The sequence below is a fragment of the Musa acuminata genome, chromosome BXJ1-5 (assembly GCF_036884655.1).
Source record: "Musa acuminata AAA Group cultivar baxijiao chromosome BXJ1-5, Cavendish_Baxijiao_AAA, whole genome shotgun sequence".
NCBI lineage: Eukaryota > Viridiplantae > Streptophyta > Magnoliopsida > Zingiberales > Musaceae > Musa > Musa acuminata.
The window spans coordinates 11,771,000-11,790,990 of NC_088331.1; the positions used below are offsets into that span (position 1 = coordinate 11,771,000).

General features: G+C 35.1%; 2 protein-coding genes across 2 annotated transcripts; both read left to right on the top strand.

Annotated features, from left to right (window-relative positions):
- Positions 1-268: 268 nt before the first annotated feature.
- LOC135673812 (ras-related protein RABC2a-like) lies at positions 269-14,557 on the top strand. Its single transcript, XM_065183143.1, has 6 exons — positions 269-498; positions 607-675; positions 12,986-13,051; positions 13,237-13,358; positions 13,854-13,982; positions 14,258-14,557. Exons 1-6 carry the CDS (start codon positions 366-368, stop codon positions 14,366-14,368), a joined length of 630 nt encoding a protein of 209 aa, XP_065039215.1. The 5' UTR covers positions 269-365; the 3' UTR covers positions 14,369-14,557.
- Positions 14,558-18,770: 4,213 nt separating this feature from the next.
- On the top strand, positions 18,771-19,572 carry LOC135673894 (thaumatin-like protein 1b). The gene is made up of 2 exons (XM_065183294.1): positions 18,771-18,825; positions 18,896-19,572. Exons 1-2 carry the CDS (start codon positions 18,771-18,773, stop codon positions 19,570-19,572), a joined length of 732 nt encoding a protein of 243 aa, XP_065039366.1.
- Positions 19,573-19,991: the final 419 nt, after the last annotated feature.

The following is a 19,991-nucleotide window of genomic DNA, read 5'->3' on the forward strand; positions in this document are numbered from 1 at the left end:
GAATCAAATGCCAGCTTGGTTTCTAGCGAGAAAGAAGTAATGGAGCTATCATTGTGTGTTTCGTGGACAACTACAGACTTCGTTTCAAGTACCGATATCTCTTCTCAAAGAAGAAAGGTAGATGCTCTGGCGGCAGTGGCCGACAAGGAGCCAAATGGAGAGAATACAAAGAGAAGATAGAAAGAAAAAGAGAGAGAGAGAGCAAAGCAACGCAAAGCATCGATTCTTTCTCTGCCTTTCTACCGTACTTTTGTATCCCACCACCTGTAGCAAGTCACAGCTGCAGTCTCACACAGGGAGACATCAGAGCTCTTCTTCCTCCCTACTCGTAGCAGCAGCAGCAGCAGCAGCAGAGAAGAAGAGAGATGGGTTCATCGGCGGAGCAGGATTACGACTACGCCTTCAAGATACTGTTGTTAGGGGACGCCGGCGTGGGGAAGAGTTGCCTCATTCAGAGCTTCATGTCCCACTTCGTCGACAACCACCCACCCACCCTCGGTGCGCTTACCCCCATCGTGTTGTTGGATTACTTGCTTCCGATGACCTTATGCCGCCATGCCTGCATGCATGCAAAGAATTCATGGTTTCTCTGGCATCTGTTTACAGGGACGGATTTCCAGATCAAATATCTCACAGTCGGTGACAAGAAGCTGAAGCTTACCATATGGGACACTGGTCTGTTTGAATTGTCAAGGATATACATGACTTCTTACACTCGCAACATTAATCGTTCCTCTTCTTTTCAGCTTATGATACTCCTGACATGCCACTCATCATGCTTCTGAAACAGTTTTCTGCAATGATTTTACTAGTCTACTCTTTATTTGAAGTACCATGTCATTAGATGAAGAACATGCATGCCGACCCCAACGTCCCTGGATTTTAGCCTATGGTTTTGGCATGAGTCCTAGTTTGCGCCATACTACCTACTGTCTCGATGAGGCAAGCATGCCATGTTTTCTTCTTTTTGCTACAAGAGTAGAATATATTACTTAGAATCGTGTGCAAAAATCACTGTTCCAGTCAAAAATGAACTATCAAAAGAAACTGAAAGGGTCCGTCTCTTCTCCAAAAACCTGTAAATCTACTGAAATTACTGACCAGATTAGCTGATCGATTGTTGATTAAAAACAAAGCCATCAGAAGATTAGAATAGAAGTCGTATGTCTTTAGTTACATATAAGGAAACTAAGGAATAGTATTTTTGGAATTAATTATATAGTCTCAATTTGGATGAGACGAATCCTCACTCTGAAGGAAAAATCTTCTCCGGCTAATCACTCCATCAAGAAAGAATCTTCTCTAGCAAATCACTCACAATCAATTGGTATTGGAAAGATTAATCAATATCACAATTTTAGATACTTGATTAATGTAATTATGTAATTTTAAGGATTTGATTATTCTTTCCCTTCTCATATCACTATGTTGACTAAGTGTGCATAAGGTAACATAAGTTTTTTTATCCTTTCAAGCTTTATGTGTTTTGTCTTTTCTTATGGTCCCTCTTGTTTTAATATGATGGTATCAGAACAATAGTTGCCCCAAAGAGCTTTTACTTTATACTTCTTCTTTCGACGTAGTATTCCTTTTTTCTTTGATCCTCTCTCTTGTTATTGTTTTCTTGTACCGCTTATTTGATCGTGGTTAAAGGTAACACTACAACTTCTATTGAGTTTTTATTCTTTTATCTTCTCTCTCTCTCTATTGTTGCATTGCACTTAATTTCTCATCCCTACAACTCCCAGCATATAGCTTCCACTAAATGTCATCATCAACATATTATCGATACATCGAGCATCTCTCCCCTTATATTTTTGGACCTATGTATTTAAAACTATTGTTTTATCTTATTAATCAAATTTCAACGCCTATTCTTAAGAACAAATAATCTTTTTAGTGTTTATTTCACATCAAACCCAATTATTTGAAATTATCAATATTTGGATATCTTTGTTATCTATGGCTTTGGCTTTATAACAAACATAAATTAGAGTAATCTTCCAAACCATGTATTTTTTTAGGTTATTCGGACATCCATAATTATTTACATTTGTTTTGATCGAATCAAACTTGAGACCTACTTTTAACTTCGTGTTTAATTTGCTGAAGATAAATTTTCATCCACATCCATGTTCACAAATGATGATAAAATAAATACACAAATAATCTCAAATTAGTTAAATATGTCACCATCATTGCAATCTTGATATTTTGAAAATTTTATTACTCAATATTCTTTGCCAACTCAATCACCTTCCACTCATGATTCTTCTAACATTCCTTTTCAAAACCCACATTCTTTGGTGGGTAATCATGCATCCTTACCTTCCATTCATGAGTCGTTACTAAGTTCAATTCGTGCATCAACTTCATCTGGTTCCTATTCAGATATACCCATCCCCTCTAACCCAATGCAAGCTAGCAACTTACCATTGGTGGTTAATCCTCATTCGGCGAATACCACTCTAAGAGCATCTTCTGGCTTACCTTTCATAGTATGGCTCATCACTCCACAAACATCCATGATCTCTCGATCTACCCATACAATTGATTATCATATCACAAAATAATATTTTTAAGTCATCAGACACTTGAACCTTCCTCTATCACTCAAGCTATTAAAGATCCAAAGCGGAAAGAGGCCATGTGTGAAGAGCTTAATACTCTCGTAAAGAATGAAACTTGGGAGCTAGCTCCTTTTGTTTCTAATCAAAATATCATTACTTACAAATAGGTTTATTGAATTAAACAATATTTGGATGGAAGTATCGGTCAAATTAAACCACAGACAATTCAGCTTATTCTTTCTCTTACTCTCACTTATGGATGAATGAAAATTAATTAAATATTAATAATACTTTTCTTCATGATCATTTTACTTAAGAAATCTATATGTCTCAATCATCGAGCTTTGTTGATGTCTCGTACTCGAATTATATGTATCGCCTTCATAAATCACTCTATGTGTTAAAACAAGCACCTCGTGTCTAGTATCATGAATTGAAGGACTTCATTCTCACCCTCGACTTTGTTAACTCCAAATTAATACTTTATTTTTTATATATATTAACAAGTTTATTATAATTTATATTTTGATTATGTAGATAATTTATTAATCATGAAAAATTATAAGCAGTTTATTCAAGATATTATTCTACTCTCTCTAGGAGATTCTCGATTAAAGATCTTGACAATCTTAATACAAAATTAGCATAAGAAGATTATTCTTAAAATGCCTAAAGTTACCACTTATTGCTTTTATTTATCTCATATTATTTATGTTTATATACTTTGCTTCTTTCAATTATCATATATTATTAGTTAACTAGTTTTCAAGACCTATAATTAATATAAATAAAGGCCTTCTCTATACCTATAAAATCATAAAAAAGTAATATCTTTAGGTATTATAAAGATTTTCTTCGGAGTTAATTTCCCTCATTTTCTCTTATCAAGCCAGTTCATTATAATCCTTTCTAGTAGTAATTTATTATTTTATTTTTGTTCTGCGTCATTTGATATTAGAGCCTTGCTCTTGGTGTTAGCGTAATAAGTTTGTGGTTAGGAAATTAAAAAATATGCTCTATACTCATATACTTATTGTAGATATTATGTATCAAAAACTTAATTTGTTAAATACAACCCTATAACCCATTAAGATGAGGTTTAGTGGTAATAATTGCGATAATGACAATAGCATTATTGGCGATGGCAATGATAATTTCGATGGTGATGGCATTCATGATGAAGGCAATGGCAACAACCCCAACAATAGTGATCCGAGAATGCCAGCCCTATAGGTAGCATTAAAGGCACAAGAAGTGAGGATTATTAGAAAACATCGAGGAGCATCATATGCATAGTGAAAAATTCAAACAAAAAAATTGTTCCCAAATAGGAAGCATCAAGGGGAGAGATGTTTTCACATAAGGAAAGTCGTTTATCCCCTAAGAATACAGATCCTAGCCCGTCAGATGTAGAAGCTCTCACTAACTCCTCTCTAATGGAAGTCTACATAGTGGATGGTAACGATGATGCACCTCCTCATAGTGGACTATCTCCTTATGACAATGCTCCACCACACAATAGGGAGTAGCAGTAGTAAGCAAGGGAGGGGTAGGCCTCTTACAGTCCTCACACTAGAGAGGCTCACGACAAAGATGTGGAGGAGGTGATGGGAGGTCGATGGTTCTAAGGGGTCAAACCTATGACCCGTGGAGCCCCACTTCTATTTATAAAGAGCCCCTCTTGTTAACTTTAATGGATCCTATCTAATAGCTTAATGGGTATTGGATCCTCATCTAATAATCAATTTAAGCTCCATGTTCTATTGGGTCTTACCCAATAGATCCATTAAAAAGGGACTTATTGGATATTCTATATCCAATCCTCTATTCGTTGCATCATCCACCTATTGTGTGTCACCCTCTAGGCCCAATTTCGAGCTGGTTATGAATTACATATGTTAGAATCTCTTCTAACTTATAACTCCTTTTGAATCAGTAAATTATTATTCTCATAATAATTCACTTAACTCATCGACTATAGATGTACTATGCCATTGCACCATAATCCCCAAACGGTATAGGAGGATCTAATCCATTAGACATATTTGTCCTAAGTTATCATATATCTATAATCCCTCATCTATCTAACATCCTAGAGATCATATATTAGGCATAGTGCTATTAGGCCCATATAGAATCCATCCGAATCTCACTCTTATTGGATTCTCTCGGAGAACTCCTTCTCTTTCAATCTAAGTAACCCTAGTTAGGGATTTGGTTGAATAAGAATACATGAAATATTCCTCTCATGATATCGAAAGTGGATAATCCTTTATTGACATATGATTACTTTTTTAAGATTGGCTATCATTATCAATGACTAGTTGTACTAGATCTGGAATCTCTAAACCTATAAGTCCGACATAAAAAAATGAAGTACTTAAACAAGGCATCCTTGGTATCTTAAGTCTAAGGATCATATATACAATTGGGACTATGGAATCATTGTCTAACAATGAGGTATCATTAACCATCCAACATTCCACAAATGGATCATTCAATGAATTCACTTTCTAATTAGCACATATACTATATCCCTAGTGTCCCCGTACAAGTAGTTATGAGACTAGTCATCTCCATCAAATGGATGGGTATATAGTACATCGGTCTATCCAATTATCTCGATATCCTTCTCGAGTAACTAATGACAAAAAATATTTAGAATTTGTATTTAAAGATTGGTTTCATTATCATGATCTCATCATTATCTAATTTCTCATTACATTGATTGAAGGACATCACTATATATATATATATATATATATATTCATTATGTAATATAGGGTGAGAAAATGTCATTATTAATATTAACCAAAACAGATTGTGTAGTGGATCACAAGTGTCATCACACATGTGGTTGGTTTGCAAAGCACCTATAACTAGCAAGGATGACTCGGAAACTCTAAGAGATTTATGATATGCTCACAATCTTGAGTTTTGGTACTAATAGAGCTCATGATAATGGTAGAATCAATTGTGTCAAAGCTGATTCTTATGGCCAGCCTAAAAATCAATAGAGCCTATAATCCAATGTAGGCAATCAACCTATGAAGATGTGTCAATTGAAGAAGAAGGAATTATATACTATCACATAACTAATCAAAGAAGAGGTATAGGTGCAACTAAACCTCAACACTTTAACCAATGTGGTAATATTCACCTATAATAACCAATAGTATATGATGATGAATCAAAAGATAATAGTAAAAGATATGGAAGATATCAAGCACCACTTAAATGAAATAGGCTATTTGAGGATTACGCTTTAAAGTAGACCTCCCTAATTTTAATGGCCACCTCAACGTTGAAGCTTTTCTTGACTAGAGTTATGAAGTAGAAAACTTCTTCAAGGTGATAGATGTTTCTAATCACAAATAAGTCAAGCTTTTTGTATACGAAATGAAAGGAGATGTAGCAGCTTAGTGAGATACATTCTCGATTAATAGAAGATAAGAAAAGACACCAGTACAAACATGACGAAAGATAAAGCAACTTCTCAAGGAAAGATTCCTACTCCCAGACTATGAACAACTATTGTTTCAACAATATCAAAACTGCATCTAAGACATTTGATTTTTAACCGAGTATACTAATGAATTCTTACGCCTTTTAGATAGATGTAATTTATTAAAGATAAAAGACCAACAAGGTATGTCAATGAACTAAAATTTATAATTAAAGATAGAATATCTTTAACTCTATAGACAATAGATGAAGCTCATGATATGACATTAAAGGCCGAAATATTATTGACTCGACCTCTAATTACTACTTGACAATTCTCTATTTTGATAACATGATATGCTCTTAATAAAGAGAAGCAAGTTATGACTAAGACAATATAACCTACAAATCAAGATACAAATACTGAAGGAGCAATAAGACACACTAAAAATATCTCGACTATCACAAACAATCTATATGCTCGACCCCTAGTTGGGAAGTGCTTCAAATGCGAGGAGTCTGGTCATCATTCTAATGAGTGTCGTGCTCATAAGACTATCAACTTTGCAGGTCATAAAGATGACTTTGATATAGCAAAAGGTGCCCAAGATAATGCAATTGATGATATTAACAATACTAAAATAGTAGAGGAAGAAGGGAAATACATCGCATGTGTAGTAAAAAAATTATTACTCATCCCAAGGTAAGAAGATCCATCTCAGTGTAAGAAAATATTATATTCTCGATGCATTGTAAATAATAAAGTTTATGTATTGATCATATACAATAGAAGTTGTGACAACATTGTATCTGTTGAATTTTATATTTTAATGATGAAATCAATTGATGTGTTTGTGATCTAATATGTGTTTAAGTGACGCGGGACTAGTTTCGATCAGGAAAGATAATTAAATCAGGAAGAATCAATGTTGGGCTACAGTGAACATGTCAGAAAATTAAAAGTCGGGTCGGAGGATCAGTCAACGTATCGGCTTGTGCCATAAGTTCGGGCATCGGGCCAAGATGATCATACATTACGCTAAGGAGTTCGAATGTTGTGTTGAATCTCAAATTTTAATGATGAAGTCAATTGTCATTTGGTTATCTAATCCATATATTAAGATAAGTGTGTAGGATTAACTACGATGACAGTAAGATATGGAGTATGTGTTAAGCCGGAGTCAAGACCATGATCATGTTGGGGGTTCGAGAATTCGACAGAAGTCCGAACGGTCATCGGAGGTTCTACGGGAACAAGTCCGAGAAGTCTAGGAGCTTGCCAAAGAAGCTCATCGGAACTCGCCAAGTGGATTGTCGCAAGTCTAGGAGTTTGCCGGAAGTCCGCTGGAGCATCGTCGAGAGTTCGTCGAATATTCGTCGGAAGTTCACCGGAAGCTCGTCGAAAGAAGCGATTGCTGCACCGGAGCAAGTTGCAGTATTAATGTTTTAAATATCATAGTTAGCAAGTAGATTAAGTTAGGAATGGGAGGTGATCCCATTAACTTAATTTGGGGGGAATTATGCCCTTGAAAAATCCAAATTGGGCCAAATGGATCAGCCCATTCGGACCCAAAATTTCTGGCCGGCGATGGCACCACTTAGGAGCTCAGTCTCCCAGGAATGCTAGGCGGTGGTACCGCCTGAGCTCGATCTCTGAGCGACGCTGAGTGGTGGTACCACCCCTATCAAGCGGTGGTACCGCCTGAGCTCGGTCTCCGAGCAATGCCAGGCGGTAGTACCGCCCAATTATAGCGGTAGTACCGCCAGGACCCCGGAAATCCGGGAGATGACATTTTTGAGCTCCAAATTCGAACTAGTTGGGGCCTATATAAACTCCACCCTTTCTTGCATAAAAGTGCACTGAAAATCTTAATCTTATTCTGAGAAATTGAGAGCTCAAAAGTGTTATAAAAGGCCAAAAGTTCTTCTCCCTCTTTTCATCTAAGTTTTGATCATTCAAGAGAGGAGTGAAAATCTATAAGGGTTGTCTCCTAAGCCTATCAAAAGGGGTAAAGATGTAAAAGGATGGTTGGCCTTCGCCTATTGAAGGAAGGCCTATAGTGGATGTCGGTGATCTCATCGGAGGAGGAAGCCAAAAGTGGATGTAGGTCAAGATTGACCGAACCACTCTAAATCTTAGTTTGTATTTACATTCTTCTTTCTATCTTAACTGCAAACTACCTCCATTACTTTTCTTCAACTATACTTCGCTTAAGATATCTTAAGTTGAAGAACTTTCCGAAATGGTTTTTCATCGAAAGCGTTTTGATCGTACGAACGTTGTTTTAAATCGTCGAAAGTTATCCGCTACACTAATTCACCCCACCCCCCCCTCTTAGTGCTCTTGATCCTAACAATTGGTATCAGAGCGGGGTTAACTCTCAATCAGATTAAAACCTAAGAGAGATGGCATACGCCGGAAACCAAGAGGGCCACTCTATTATATGTCCACCCATGTTCAATGGGACGGATTACACCTATTGGAAGACCCGAATGAGGATCTTCCTTATTTTTATAGATTTTAAACTTTGGAATCTTGTTGAAAATGGATTTTTAAAGTCTTCTCTTCCAATGATCGATTGGAATGAATTGAAGAAGAAGACTTTTACTCTTAATGCAAAGGCTATAAATGTCTTATTTTGTGCGCTTGATAAAAATGAGTTCAATCGTGTTTCTGTTTGTGAAACTGCATTTGATATTTGACACACACTCGAAGTGACTCACGAAGGCACGAGTAGAGTGAAAGAGTTAAAAATCAATCTTTTAATATATTCTTTTGAACTTTTTCGAATGAAACCAAGCGAGACCATTGGCGACATGTACACCCGTTTCACGAATGTCGTCAATAGTCTAAAAGGACTCGGTAAAAGTTTTTCGGATTTTAAACTCGTGAATAAGATTCTAAGATCCATTCCATAGAGTTGGGACCCTAAAGTCACTGCTATTCAAGAGACTAAAGATTTAAATAACTTTCCTCTTAAAAAATTAATCGGGTCATTAATGACCTATGAAATAACTTGCAAAGCTCATGAAGAGTAAGAAGACATCCTTCTAAAGAACAGGAAGGATATAGCACTTAGAACTTTAGAAGACCACTTGAGAAAACTCAAGTGATGAGGACAATGACGATGACTTGGTACTTCTAACAAAAAAATTTTAAAAATTCATTAAAAGAAATAAGTTTAAAAATGATACAAAAAATAAATTTGAACCCAAGAAGGACCAAGTTATTTGTTACGAATGCAAGAAGCCGAGACACTATAAAAGTGATTGTCCCTGAGCCAAGAAGAGAACACCAAAGAAGAAGGCGCTAAGAGCAACATGGGATGACTCAAGTCTCAAGTGCATCCGAAGAAGAGGAGTCCAACATTGAGCAAGTTGCTCACTACACCCTAATGGCCATCGGAGAGGAGGTAACGAATTTAATTGATGTAGATTTATCATTTGATGAATTATTAAATGCTTTACATGACTTATTTAATGAATGCAAAACAATTAGTAGAAAATATAAATTGTTAAAAAAGGAGCATGATAGTCTTATTAGTAATTTTGATAAATTAAAAACTAAATATCATGATAGTTTAGCTCCATGTATAAAATGTCATGATCTAAAAACTCTCCAAAATGAGAACTTGCTACTTAAGGACACCTTAAGAAATTCGAGGTTGGTAGCAAGTCTTTGAATATGATCCTTACAAATAATAGTCACGTTCCTAAAAGAAGCATAATTAGATTTGTGAGAAGTCTTCACCAAAATCCAACCACCTTTATTAACGGCTCTATCTTACATGTTCGACACCAAAGCAAATGCAACTTTTGTTGTAAACATGGACATAGAACTTATCATTGTCTATTCAGGAAAGTTAGTTCGAATGTACTCGAAAGCCACTTATCCCGTTGTTGAAAGCCACCAAGGCATAGTTTTCCACCTCTTCTTTGTCAATTTGGTCATCGTCTTCGGATGTACTGGATTCCTCTCATGCTGCCTTGAATGCCTTCTTTTTCTTTTGTTGCGGACATTTGCTTTTGAGGTGTTCCAGCTGATTAATGCATTCATAGCAAGTTATTGTGTTCCTTTTGAGCTCATTTTTGTCTTTAGTTTCTTGTTTTATAATTTTTTTGAGTTTTCTCATCAAAAGTTCTATGTCGTCATCATCATCACTTGAGTTATCACTTAAGTGGCATTCTTTGGTTCTTAATGCCATATACTTCCTGTTTTTTGGAAAATTGTTCTCATATTCGTCTTGTGTTATACAACTCATTTCATAGGTTATTAAAGACCCGATAAGTTCTTCAAGTAGAAAGTCATTTAGGTCATTTGCTTCTTGTATTACTATTGCTTTGGGATTCCAACTTTTTGGAAGGGACTTTAATATCTTGTTAATAAGTTTAAAATCAGAAAAACTTTTACCAAGTGGTTTTAGACCATTGACGATATCTGTAAAACGAGTGTGCGTGTCTCCAATGGTCTCACTTGGTTTCATATGAAATAATTCAAAATCATGCATCAAAAAATTAACTTTATAATCCTTAACCCTACTTGTTCCTTCGTGTATGACTTCAAGAGTGTGTCAAATGTCATGTGCAGTTTCACAAGTCGAAATACGATTAAACTCGTTTTTATCCAAAACGTAAAATAAAGCATTCATAACTTTCACATTTAAAAAAACTAATTTTTTTTCTCAAAGTCATTCCATTCATTTATAGGTTTAGAAAGAGTTTGAAAACCAAGTTTAATGATATTTTATAAATCAAAATTAAAAAAAAGTAAAATACTCTAATAAGTGTAGTTCATTCCATTGAACATAGGAGGACGAGTAATAGAAAGACCCTCTTGAAAGCCAAAAAAAGTCATCTCTCTTGGGTGTTAATCCAATCGAGAAAAACTTGGCTTTAGTATCAACTGTTAGGACCGTAACATAATATGAAAGATTATGTTTGAACAGTACCACCACCCAATATGGTGGTACCACCGTCTGACATAGTCTTGAAGACTGTGTCTGAGCAGTACCACCATCCAATCTAGACGGTACCACCATAAAATCCTGTTATAGGACACTAAATAGGTTAAACAATAGGCTCGATTCAATCTTGATTCAGGCCCAATTGGCTCTTAATCAAGTTGGCATAGTTATATGTAAAACCAACTCAATTAGACCTCAAACTACTTCGATCTAGACAATTATTACAAAGCATTAATCATATGTTATCCGACATATCATTGGTTCATCTGGTACTTCGTTCGACCCTTCGGTGCATCGTCATCTCCTTCAGCATATTGCTTAATCAGCATGTTGTCTTCTTGTAACATCTGATCACCTTTACGTAATGTCTGATCTTCTTGGCCCAATGCTCGAACTCATGGCATGAAACCTTATGCCAACACGTCAACCGATCCTTCATCTCGACATCTAATCTTTTGACATGTTCCACTACGGTCCAACATTGATTTTTTCTGCTTTAATTAAATTGTCTCTCCATGATCGAAATTAATCTTGCGTCACTCAAAATGCTTATTAGATCACAAAATACTTTTTATCATCAAAATTCGATATTCAACATTCATAGCCTAGAATTAGTATAAATAAAGGTCTCCTCAAAACCTATAAAATCATTAAAAGATATTATCTTCAAGTATCGTAAAGATTTTCTTTGTATAAGAAGTTGATTTTCATCGTCCGCTCGTTTGTTTACTATAATCATTTATAGTAGTAAATTTTTATTTTATTTCTGCATCAAATCTTTAGTACTTCTCCAGAGTTCGAACTTATATCTATTGCTAAATGCCTCTTTCTCTCACATCACAATTATATTCAAGATTTAAGTTCAAAATAGAAGATATCAATGAGACAATCATGCCTCTCGGCACCATAACACAATTCTTCCTTAATGACAATTGTGCTCCTACAATGCTACCAAATATCAGTCTCATTGGTGCTATGCAATACTTATCACTTACGCAGTCAGATATTTTTTTATGTTGTCAACAAATTTGCTCAATACATAAACCTAGCCATTTAAATCAATGGATGGCTGCCAAGCATCCCCTCTGATATCTCAAACATACCATCTCTCATTGTCTTTATTCTATGATGCTCCTAACTACTCATTCTTATTGCCTATTTAGATGCTGATTGGGTTAATAATCGTGATGATTTCATATCCATATCTGCTTATGCCATTTTAATTGGAGCTAACTCGATAGCATGGTGCTCTAAAAAGTAACAAACAGTTGCTCAAACATCCATGGGAGCTAAATATCGCTCTGACGCTTTTACTTCAACTGAGATATCTTAGCTCACTAATCTTCTATCCGAGTTGGGTATCTCACTCGATCAAACTCCTCATTTTTTTTGTGATAATATTAGTGCGACATACTAAGGTGCTAACATGATATTCCACTCTCGCATATCATCTTTGATTATCATTTTATTTGAGATAAAATTGTCAATAGTTCTTTTCAAGTTGCTCATGTCTCTATGCATGATCAAGTTGCTAACATCCTTACAAAACCTCGGGCCAAACCTCACTTCATGTGGTAAGGATCCAAGATCGGTGTTTCTAATATAAGCACAATCTTGCTGAGGCCATATTAAAAAAAAAAATCTTTTCCAACAAATCACTCCATCGAGGAAGAATCTTCTCAAACAAATCACTCAATAAATTCAAGATAATCAATTGACATTAGGAAAGGTTCGCAATCAAAGTAATTTCACAAATTTAAATATTTCATTAATATAATTATATAATTCTAAAGATTTGATTATTCTTTTTCTTGTCATTTTTTCTCTTATCGTTACATTCAGTAGGTGTATATAAGAACGTATAATCTGCGCATTGTCATACAAGTTTTTCCTTTTTATGACTTTGTCTTTTCCCATTATCCCTGTTGCTCGAAGACTCACCGACTGCAAGAGTTTGACATGTAATCAGCATGACAAAAAATATGTATTTTGTGCATGTTTTCGCAGCTGGGAATGAGAGGTTCAGGACATTAAGTACGTCTTTCTATCGAGGTGCTCATGGAATAATTATGGGTGAGCAATTCCTCAGCAAAACTTTAATGTCATTCGTACATCTCTTTGTTAAATTTATGGCTGCTACAACCAGATTGCTTCCTCGGAAACAGTGAACCCAAAGATGTTGCATAGTCTCCTTTACTTGTTGTAAGTAGAATAGAGTTGAAGAAATGGTCAACAGTGATTAATCCTTTGCTTGTTAGTTTATGATATGACGAGGCCAGAAACCTTCACCCATTTGACTGACACGTGGACCAAGGAAGTGGAGCAATACTCTACAAATCAAGACTGTATTAAGATTCTTGCCGGAAACAAATTGGATAAGGTAAACTCTTCACACCTTGTCTCATCCTTGTGTCATCAGAACTGTAAGATCCAATTGCCAGTATCGTGAACATTAGGGAAGCATATCGTAGCTTCAGCAGTACAAATGGTATGCATGAACGCATAGATCTTTTCTCGATGTTTAAGCTTCCTTTGAAGAATCATTTGGCAAATAAGGGAATGCATGCTCATAACGTTAGTCTTCCTTTATCAGAACCTGAGACGCTATATAATCTATTCCGTCGAGAGCATCTGTGCCTTTTGAGTTCCCAAAGAAAGATCTTATGAAAAAATATATACCATATGAAAGATCTTATAGATGTCATGCACTTATATTTATTCATCTACTTTTCTTAATGCATTTTCTTTGATGTAAAAAGGTCGGCAGGACTTGTATAGAAGGTTTCTTGTATCAATTATCGATATATTTCGGTCTGTATGTGCAGCTGAGATGCACAGTTCTGTGAAATTAACCACATCGTTTTGCATACATCAGGAGAGCGAGAGGAAGGTGACAAAGGAAGAAGCAAGTGCCCTTGCGAACGCCAAAGGGTATTTGTTTGTGGAATGCAGTGCAAAAACACGACAAAATGTGGAGAAATGCTTTCAGGATCTCGCAGAAAAGGTGAGCATATGAGACGTAATGTTAATATACACATATAGAGAACCCTAAACCAAATTGCCAGAACTAGTTTGATAAACAACTCTACAATATTCACATGGATGCTTTAATGGATCATAGGATGATGTACTTGGATTATCCAAAGACACTGACATTAGCAGAACTAAATACATGGTTGAGTTTAAGATTATTTATGACTGATGTTTTGAAGAAAAAAGAAAAGAAGAGATTGAGATTGTTTTATTTACTTGTATTCCAACTGTGTTTATTGTCTTTAGATACTGCAAGTTCCTAACCTGGCGGAGAATGCTAAGAATACATCGAAACCAAAACCGAAACCGACGCAAACTGCAACACCAAAACCCGATGGGTGTTGTACGATTCAGTGACAGATCTTAAATAAGTGATGCTGTTGGATTGGATGCTCTGAAATGAGGTAAATGCATGTGTACCAACTTCTGAAAACTGCAGTACTCTATCTAAAATCCTATGTTATCTTTCCGAAGCTTAACTCACATCTCCCTTTTGGAGAATTGTATTCTGCTTCGCGTAGCAACGCGAGATTACTCTTAGTCCTCTTTTCTGTTTTTCGTATATATATATATATATATATATATATATATATAGTGTGTGTGTGATTTAATGGTCTTCCTTTTATTTAGAAGGATAGTTTGAACTGTCATCCAATATATTTTCTATTTATTTTTGCTGTCTAATTCATCATTGTTTAAAATTCTTTTAATCAGGACTGACACACATGAAATTGATAAAATGCAATCGAGAAGCTGAACCTTAGGTGTTTTTTAAGTTGCATTGGTGCCCAATCTTAATGAGTTTGATTTAAGCTTCTCGATCAAGTTTGCTCTAATTTCATGTATGTTGATCTACAAGTAGGAAACAAGTTAAGCTTTATTTTTCCAAAACTCTTCATATATAAATAAATTCTTCGTGTGGAGTTTCATATATCAAATGTTGCATGTGGTATCGTAAGACTGAAGGATGTAGTTTTGATTTTGCTAATGTTACTTTGTACAATAATAAAACCCTTCTTTTCTTGATTATCGTAAGATTGAATGTGTTGACTAACTTAGATGGTAAGGATCTTGACAGATCATCGTAATGTCTTGGGCTTAAATCTCATCTTCGTCACTTCATTTTTTTTTGTACAAAATAAAATGAAATAAAACCCTCAAATATAACTTTAAAATATCTATAATTATCTTCCTATGACTACTTTGTTTATAAAATTGATTGTGAGACAATGCCCTTTGTGGCATATTAATATTTTTTCCAAAAAAAATATTGTTTGTAGCGTTTTTCATCTGTTGTCTTATTTTTTGGATTCCAGTATTGCTAATGTGTTTGGAGGATGAATGAAAGAACTAATTGGCTGGCTGATGCTATAAGCAACAAAATTAATACATGAAAGGAAAACCAACCCATCGAGTTGAATGTTTTTGTTCAGAACGGGTTGTATTTTGCCGATATCATTCGTATGTTTTGCTTTTTCTCAAGGAAAAAATAAATATTGGAATAGAAACAAAAGTACACTTTTCACGTCAAATGTATTGAAGCAAAAATTCTATATTAATCATCCTAAATGTGATGCCTAACTTTCAAACCGGGATCAGATGTATATTCGTCATTATGAGGTATCCAAAATTGAGTTTCCACATATCATTCCTTTTCTCCAAGATGTATGATCTTTCTCAAGAATCATCACACTACAATCACGATCGTCTCATCTTTGCAATGGCACCACTTTTCAGTAAACCTGATCCCCATTTCAATATCAACAGTTCTGATTTTAGAACCAACAGTTCTAACTCCGATTTGAACCATTGTTTTTTTTATATTTTTAATTAAAAAATAATTTAAAATATGAAAAAAAAATCATACTATTATTTTAAAGATTTAGAAAATTAGATGTATAATGATTGCAATGACATAAAAAAATTAATATAAAAAGTAAAAACTATAAATTTTTTAATCATTTTCGATATCGAATGTTTCAATCGTCTCTTTCGTTGATACATCAAATAATCAAGCAATCGTTGTCTTTGCATATGATCTCTTTAGTTTATTTCTCTGTTCTAGTTCAATTGTAATATTTTTGTAATCATTGTCGATATCGAAAAGATTATTATATATAAAATCCACCATTTAAGAATTGATAACTGTATATTTATAGTGATATCACCAAATTCAAAAGAAGTCTGATACATTTCAAGCTTGGAATTTGAGTCTGATAATTCTTTTATTTTTTTTTATCTTTGTAATGATAATTTCTCTCTCTTATATATTCTACTACTCCCGCTAACTTGATGTGTAGATGAAAAATTTTCAAAGGTAGTTTGTTGTCTACTATAATTTGCACTATTATGGTCATATAAATTAATAATTAGATTTTTATTTCTCTAATTCTACCACCGATATCAATTTATATTCCTTTATTTTTATAATAAAATACTTAAATAATCACTTAAACTATCTATCTATTATAGTATGAGGATAAAAAACACAAGCAAAAAGATAAATCGGTGAAATATCAAGAAAATAATTTATCTATTTTAATTTCATTGCCATGATATTCATATTAAAATCTTGATCATGTTGATATTCTTCTAAAGTACCAATAATATTAATGTGAATAATTAAAAATATATGAGTAGTAAGATGATTAATATAAGATAAAGTATAAGTAGCACCATTAAAAATGTTTAAAATTTCTAAATTTTTTTCATAAACATTTCAATTGATATAAACAAACTTGTCTAATATTATTTATAATAAAAGTGTAAATAATTCTTTCTACTTAAAAGATCTATTAAGGAATTCATAGATATAATTCCATTAGATAGAACCATTTTTTTTATTCCGAAAAGCTTGGGAATGGATATGCTGAATACATCAATTCCATCCCTAAGAAATTTTTTGATCCTTTTATTATTTAATTTATAAAATCTAGTCCACTCTGTTATTACTTGTGGATGTCCCCACGAGAATGAAATATGAGAATAATACCTAATATGAAAAAATATTACCATTAAACTAATTGAAAAAAATTTAAAAGAAAAATAATACTCTTTTAAAATAGTTTTCATCATTCTATAAATGTTATCAATAATATATCATTTATCAAAAACACTAAAGATAATATATTTTTTCTTTGCATGATCCGATCATGAACAATCTATGACAAGTGATACTCATGTAGGAGTTTATTTGTTAGTGATAACTTCAAATATCAATAAAAATAAAAATACGATAATCGAAAGCTTGAAATAACTTCTGTAAATCTCTTTTTTGTTTTTTAATTATGCATAGCACGGGTAAGAACACTTGGAGGAATACGTTGGGCAGTGGGATTCAAAGTATTTTGATAATAATCAATAAAACTGACTTTTTCATCAAAAATAAAAGATAAAATACTTGAAGGAAACAAATCTAGTTAATTCCTCATGATTTTTTTTCAACTAAAAAATAAAAAAAGTGATGTTCGTGGAGTACCCAAAAATTTATGTTTTATTTTTTGCGTCATGACTTGTATATTTCTTCTCAATTTCCTTCTATTTTGAATTTGAAAATCTGATCATAATAGTTGTAGATAATATAGAAGGAGCTATCGGTATTTCAGACTTTCTTGAAGTGCAACTTGAAGATGCCCAATTTTACTTTGGTCATTGTGTTCAATTACTTTCACTCGATGGTGATATGTTGGCTTTCTTCTGTTGTTGAAATTATCTTGGGTGAAATGATAGTTTCCGCTTGCTATCGAAATAAGAGAGAGAGAGAGTGATTAGAGCTCATATAAGAGCTTAATAGAGTAGTATATTATGAATCTTTAATCAAATGTAAAAAAAGTATATTTATAGATTTTTTGAATTTTTTTTTAAACACTCCCAAAACTAGTTATTATTTATTTAGTTGTTGGAAGTAGCAATTTTATCTTTTTCATATTTTTATAATTTAATTATGAAATTACCAAAACAATTGACCTTTTTGATTGTTATGGCTCAAACAGTTTGCCTAAGGATCGATCAATCCTATTTGACCGGCCTTTTTTATTTTTTTAAACCGTAAGTAATGTAATTCCATAACTCACTTATTATCACCAGAAATAATATCTATTGCTTCCACGTTATCCACAAAGTCCGTTCAAACAAAAAATACCCTCAAAGAATAATTAAGAATATGAAAATGACAAATCTACTTCCAGTAAATTAATTATAGTATCAGTACATACCATATGTTTCTGTCGATGATCGAAGAAGTCGGTCTTCCAAATAGAAAGAGATTTGTAGTAAAAAAATGAATATCTCCAATTATCGTATTAGATTTGCTATATACTTTTTTTTTTCGCTATGTTATAAGTCACAAAACCGTTGCCATTAACTTTTCATGCTGAAAAGTCTTTAAAATCTGTTATATTTACGTTGAACATTTCCAGAATCATTCAGCCTCACTTGAGGATGATTGAATTCTGTGATCTAATCTAATCCAAGCAACATGTAGTTACCACAACGAACGATGATATAGAAGGCTAGCTTTACATATGGATTAATGTATACCGATGACGACAAGAGCATTCATTATTATGCATTAGTATGGACTAATAATTCCAAATCCTCGAGATTGAAGCTGCGATTGAGCTGTGCAGGCAAAGCTCTGCGGTTGCTCCCTGCGCCATTAAAGCCTAATCCTGTTCTCTCACATCCTATACATCCTATCCCCCCCACAACCCCGCTGCAGTCTCCCATAACAATCCAGCTAGCCTTCTTCACAACCTCCATGGCCGGGACGTGGATCCTCTCCGCTGCCGTCTTCTCCGCCATCCTTTTTCCAGGTTGGTTTACGTGCTAGCTGTTTCTCTTTGTAGGCTTGGTTTCACTGGATTCCGTGATACTGTATCTCAGCTGCATCCTCTACTACGTTCACCGTGAAGAATAACTGCCCGTTCACGATCTGGCCCGCGACACTCACCGGCGGGAGATCGGCGCTGCTCCCTCAGACCGGCTTGGAGCTCGCATACGGTGAGTCGCAGTCTCTGATCGCGCCGGCCGGTTGGTCGGGCCGGTTCTGGGCGAGAACGCGGTGCACCACCGACTCGACCTCGGGCAGGTTCTCGTGCGCCTCCGGCGACTGCGGCAGCGGGGCCATCGAGTGCAACGGCGCGGGAGGGGCGCCACCCACCACGCTGGTGGAGTTCACGCTGCAGGGCGACGGGGGGAAGGACTTCTACGACGTGAGCTGCGTCGACGGCTTCAACCTACCGGTGTCGGTGACGCCGCGGAGCGGGCAGGGCTGCAGCTCGATCTCCTGTCCGGCGGACATCAACGCAGGCTGCCCGCCGGAGCTGCAGGAGAGAGCGGGTGACGGGGCGGTGGTGGGCTGCAAGAGCGCATGCCTGGCGTTCGACACGGACTGGTACTGTTGCAGAGGAGCGTACGGGACGCCGAGCGCATGCAAGCCGACGAATTACTCCATGTTGTTCAAGAATGCATGCCCTCAAGCTTATAGCTACGCTTATGACGACGCCACCAGCGCGTTCACCTGTGTTGGTGCTAATTACCTCATCACTTTCTGCCCTTAACTGATACGGTATCGTATGTTAGTGTGGTTTAACATGGGATAAGAATTTACTTAGTTTTTATTACGGTAGCTATGTGCTGTCAATTGATATCTTTTGGATAATGATGATTTGTCGCAAACAATAGCAAATATTTCGAGGATTATGCTGATGTGCATGTATCGAGGACTTATCTTGCCGGTCTTTGAGTGATCGAAATTTCGTTCCAATACAAATATTTAGTTTTATAGGATATTTGTCCTCCCTCATTTAGTTTTAAAGTGTTTTATATGATTTAATTAAAAATATATATTTGATAATTTCAGGGAACAATATCACAATCTTTTTTGGGATTAACAGAAATGATGGGAGAAAAAAAGAAAATTCTCTGCGTGAGTAGTCTACAAACAATGCTTCAATCAGTTGAAGATGAAATCGACTTG

Excerpts from the sequence above, each read along its gene's own strand:
- LOC135673812 (XM_065183143.1), top strand. The coding sequence starts at position 366 with ATGGGTTCATCGGCGGAGCAGGATTACGACTACGCCTTCAAGATACTG. Across the intron at positions 676-12,985 it reads GCTTACCATATGGGACACTG|CTGGGAATGAGAGGTTCAGG; the intron begins GTCTGTTTGAAT and ends ATGTTTTCGCAG. Across the intron at positions 13,359-13,853 it reads CCGGAAACAAATTGGATAAG|GAGAGCGAGAGGAAGGTGAC; the intron begins GTAAACTCTTCA and ends TGCATACATCAG.
- LOC135673894 (XM_065183294.1), top strand. The coding sequence starts at position 18,771 with ATGGCCGGGACGTGGATCCTCTCCGCTGCCGTCTTCTCCGCCATCCTT. Across the intron at positions 18,826-18,895 it reads CTCCGCCATCCTTTTTCCAG|CTGCATCCTCTACTACGTTC; the intron begins GTTGGTTTACGT and ends ACTGTATCTCAG.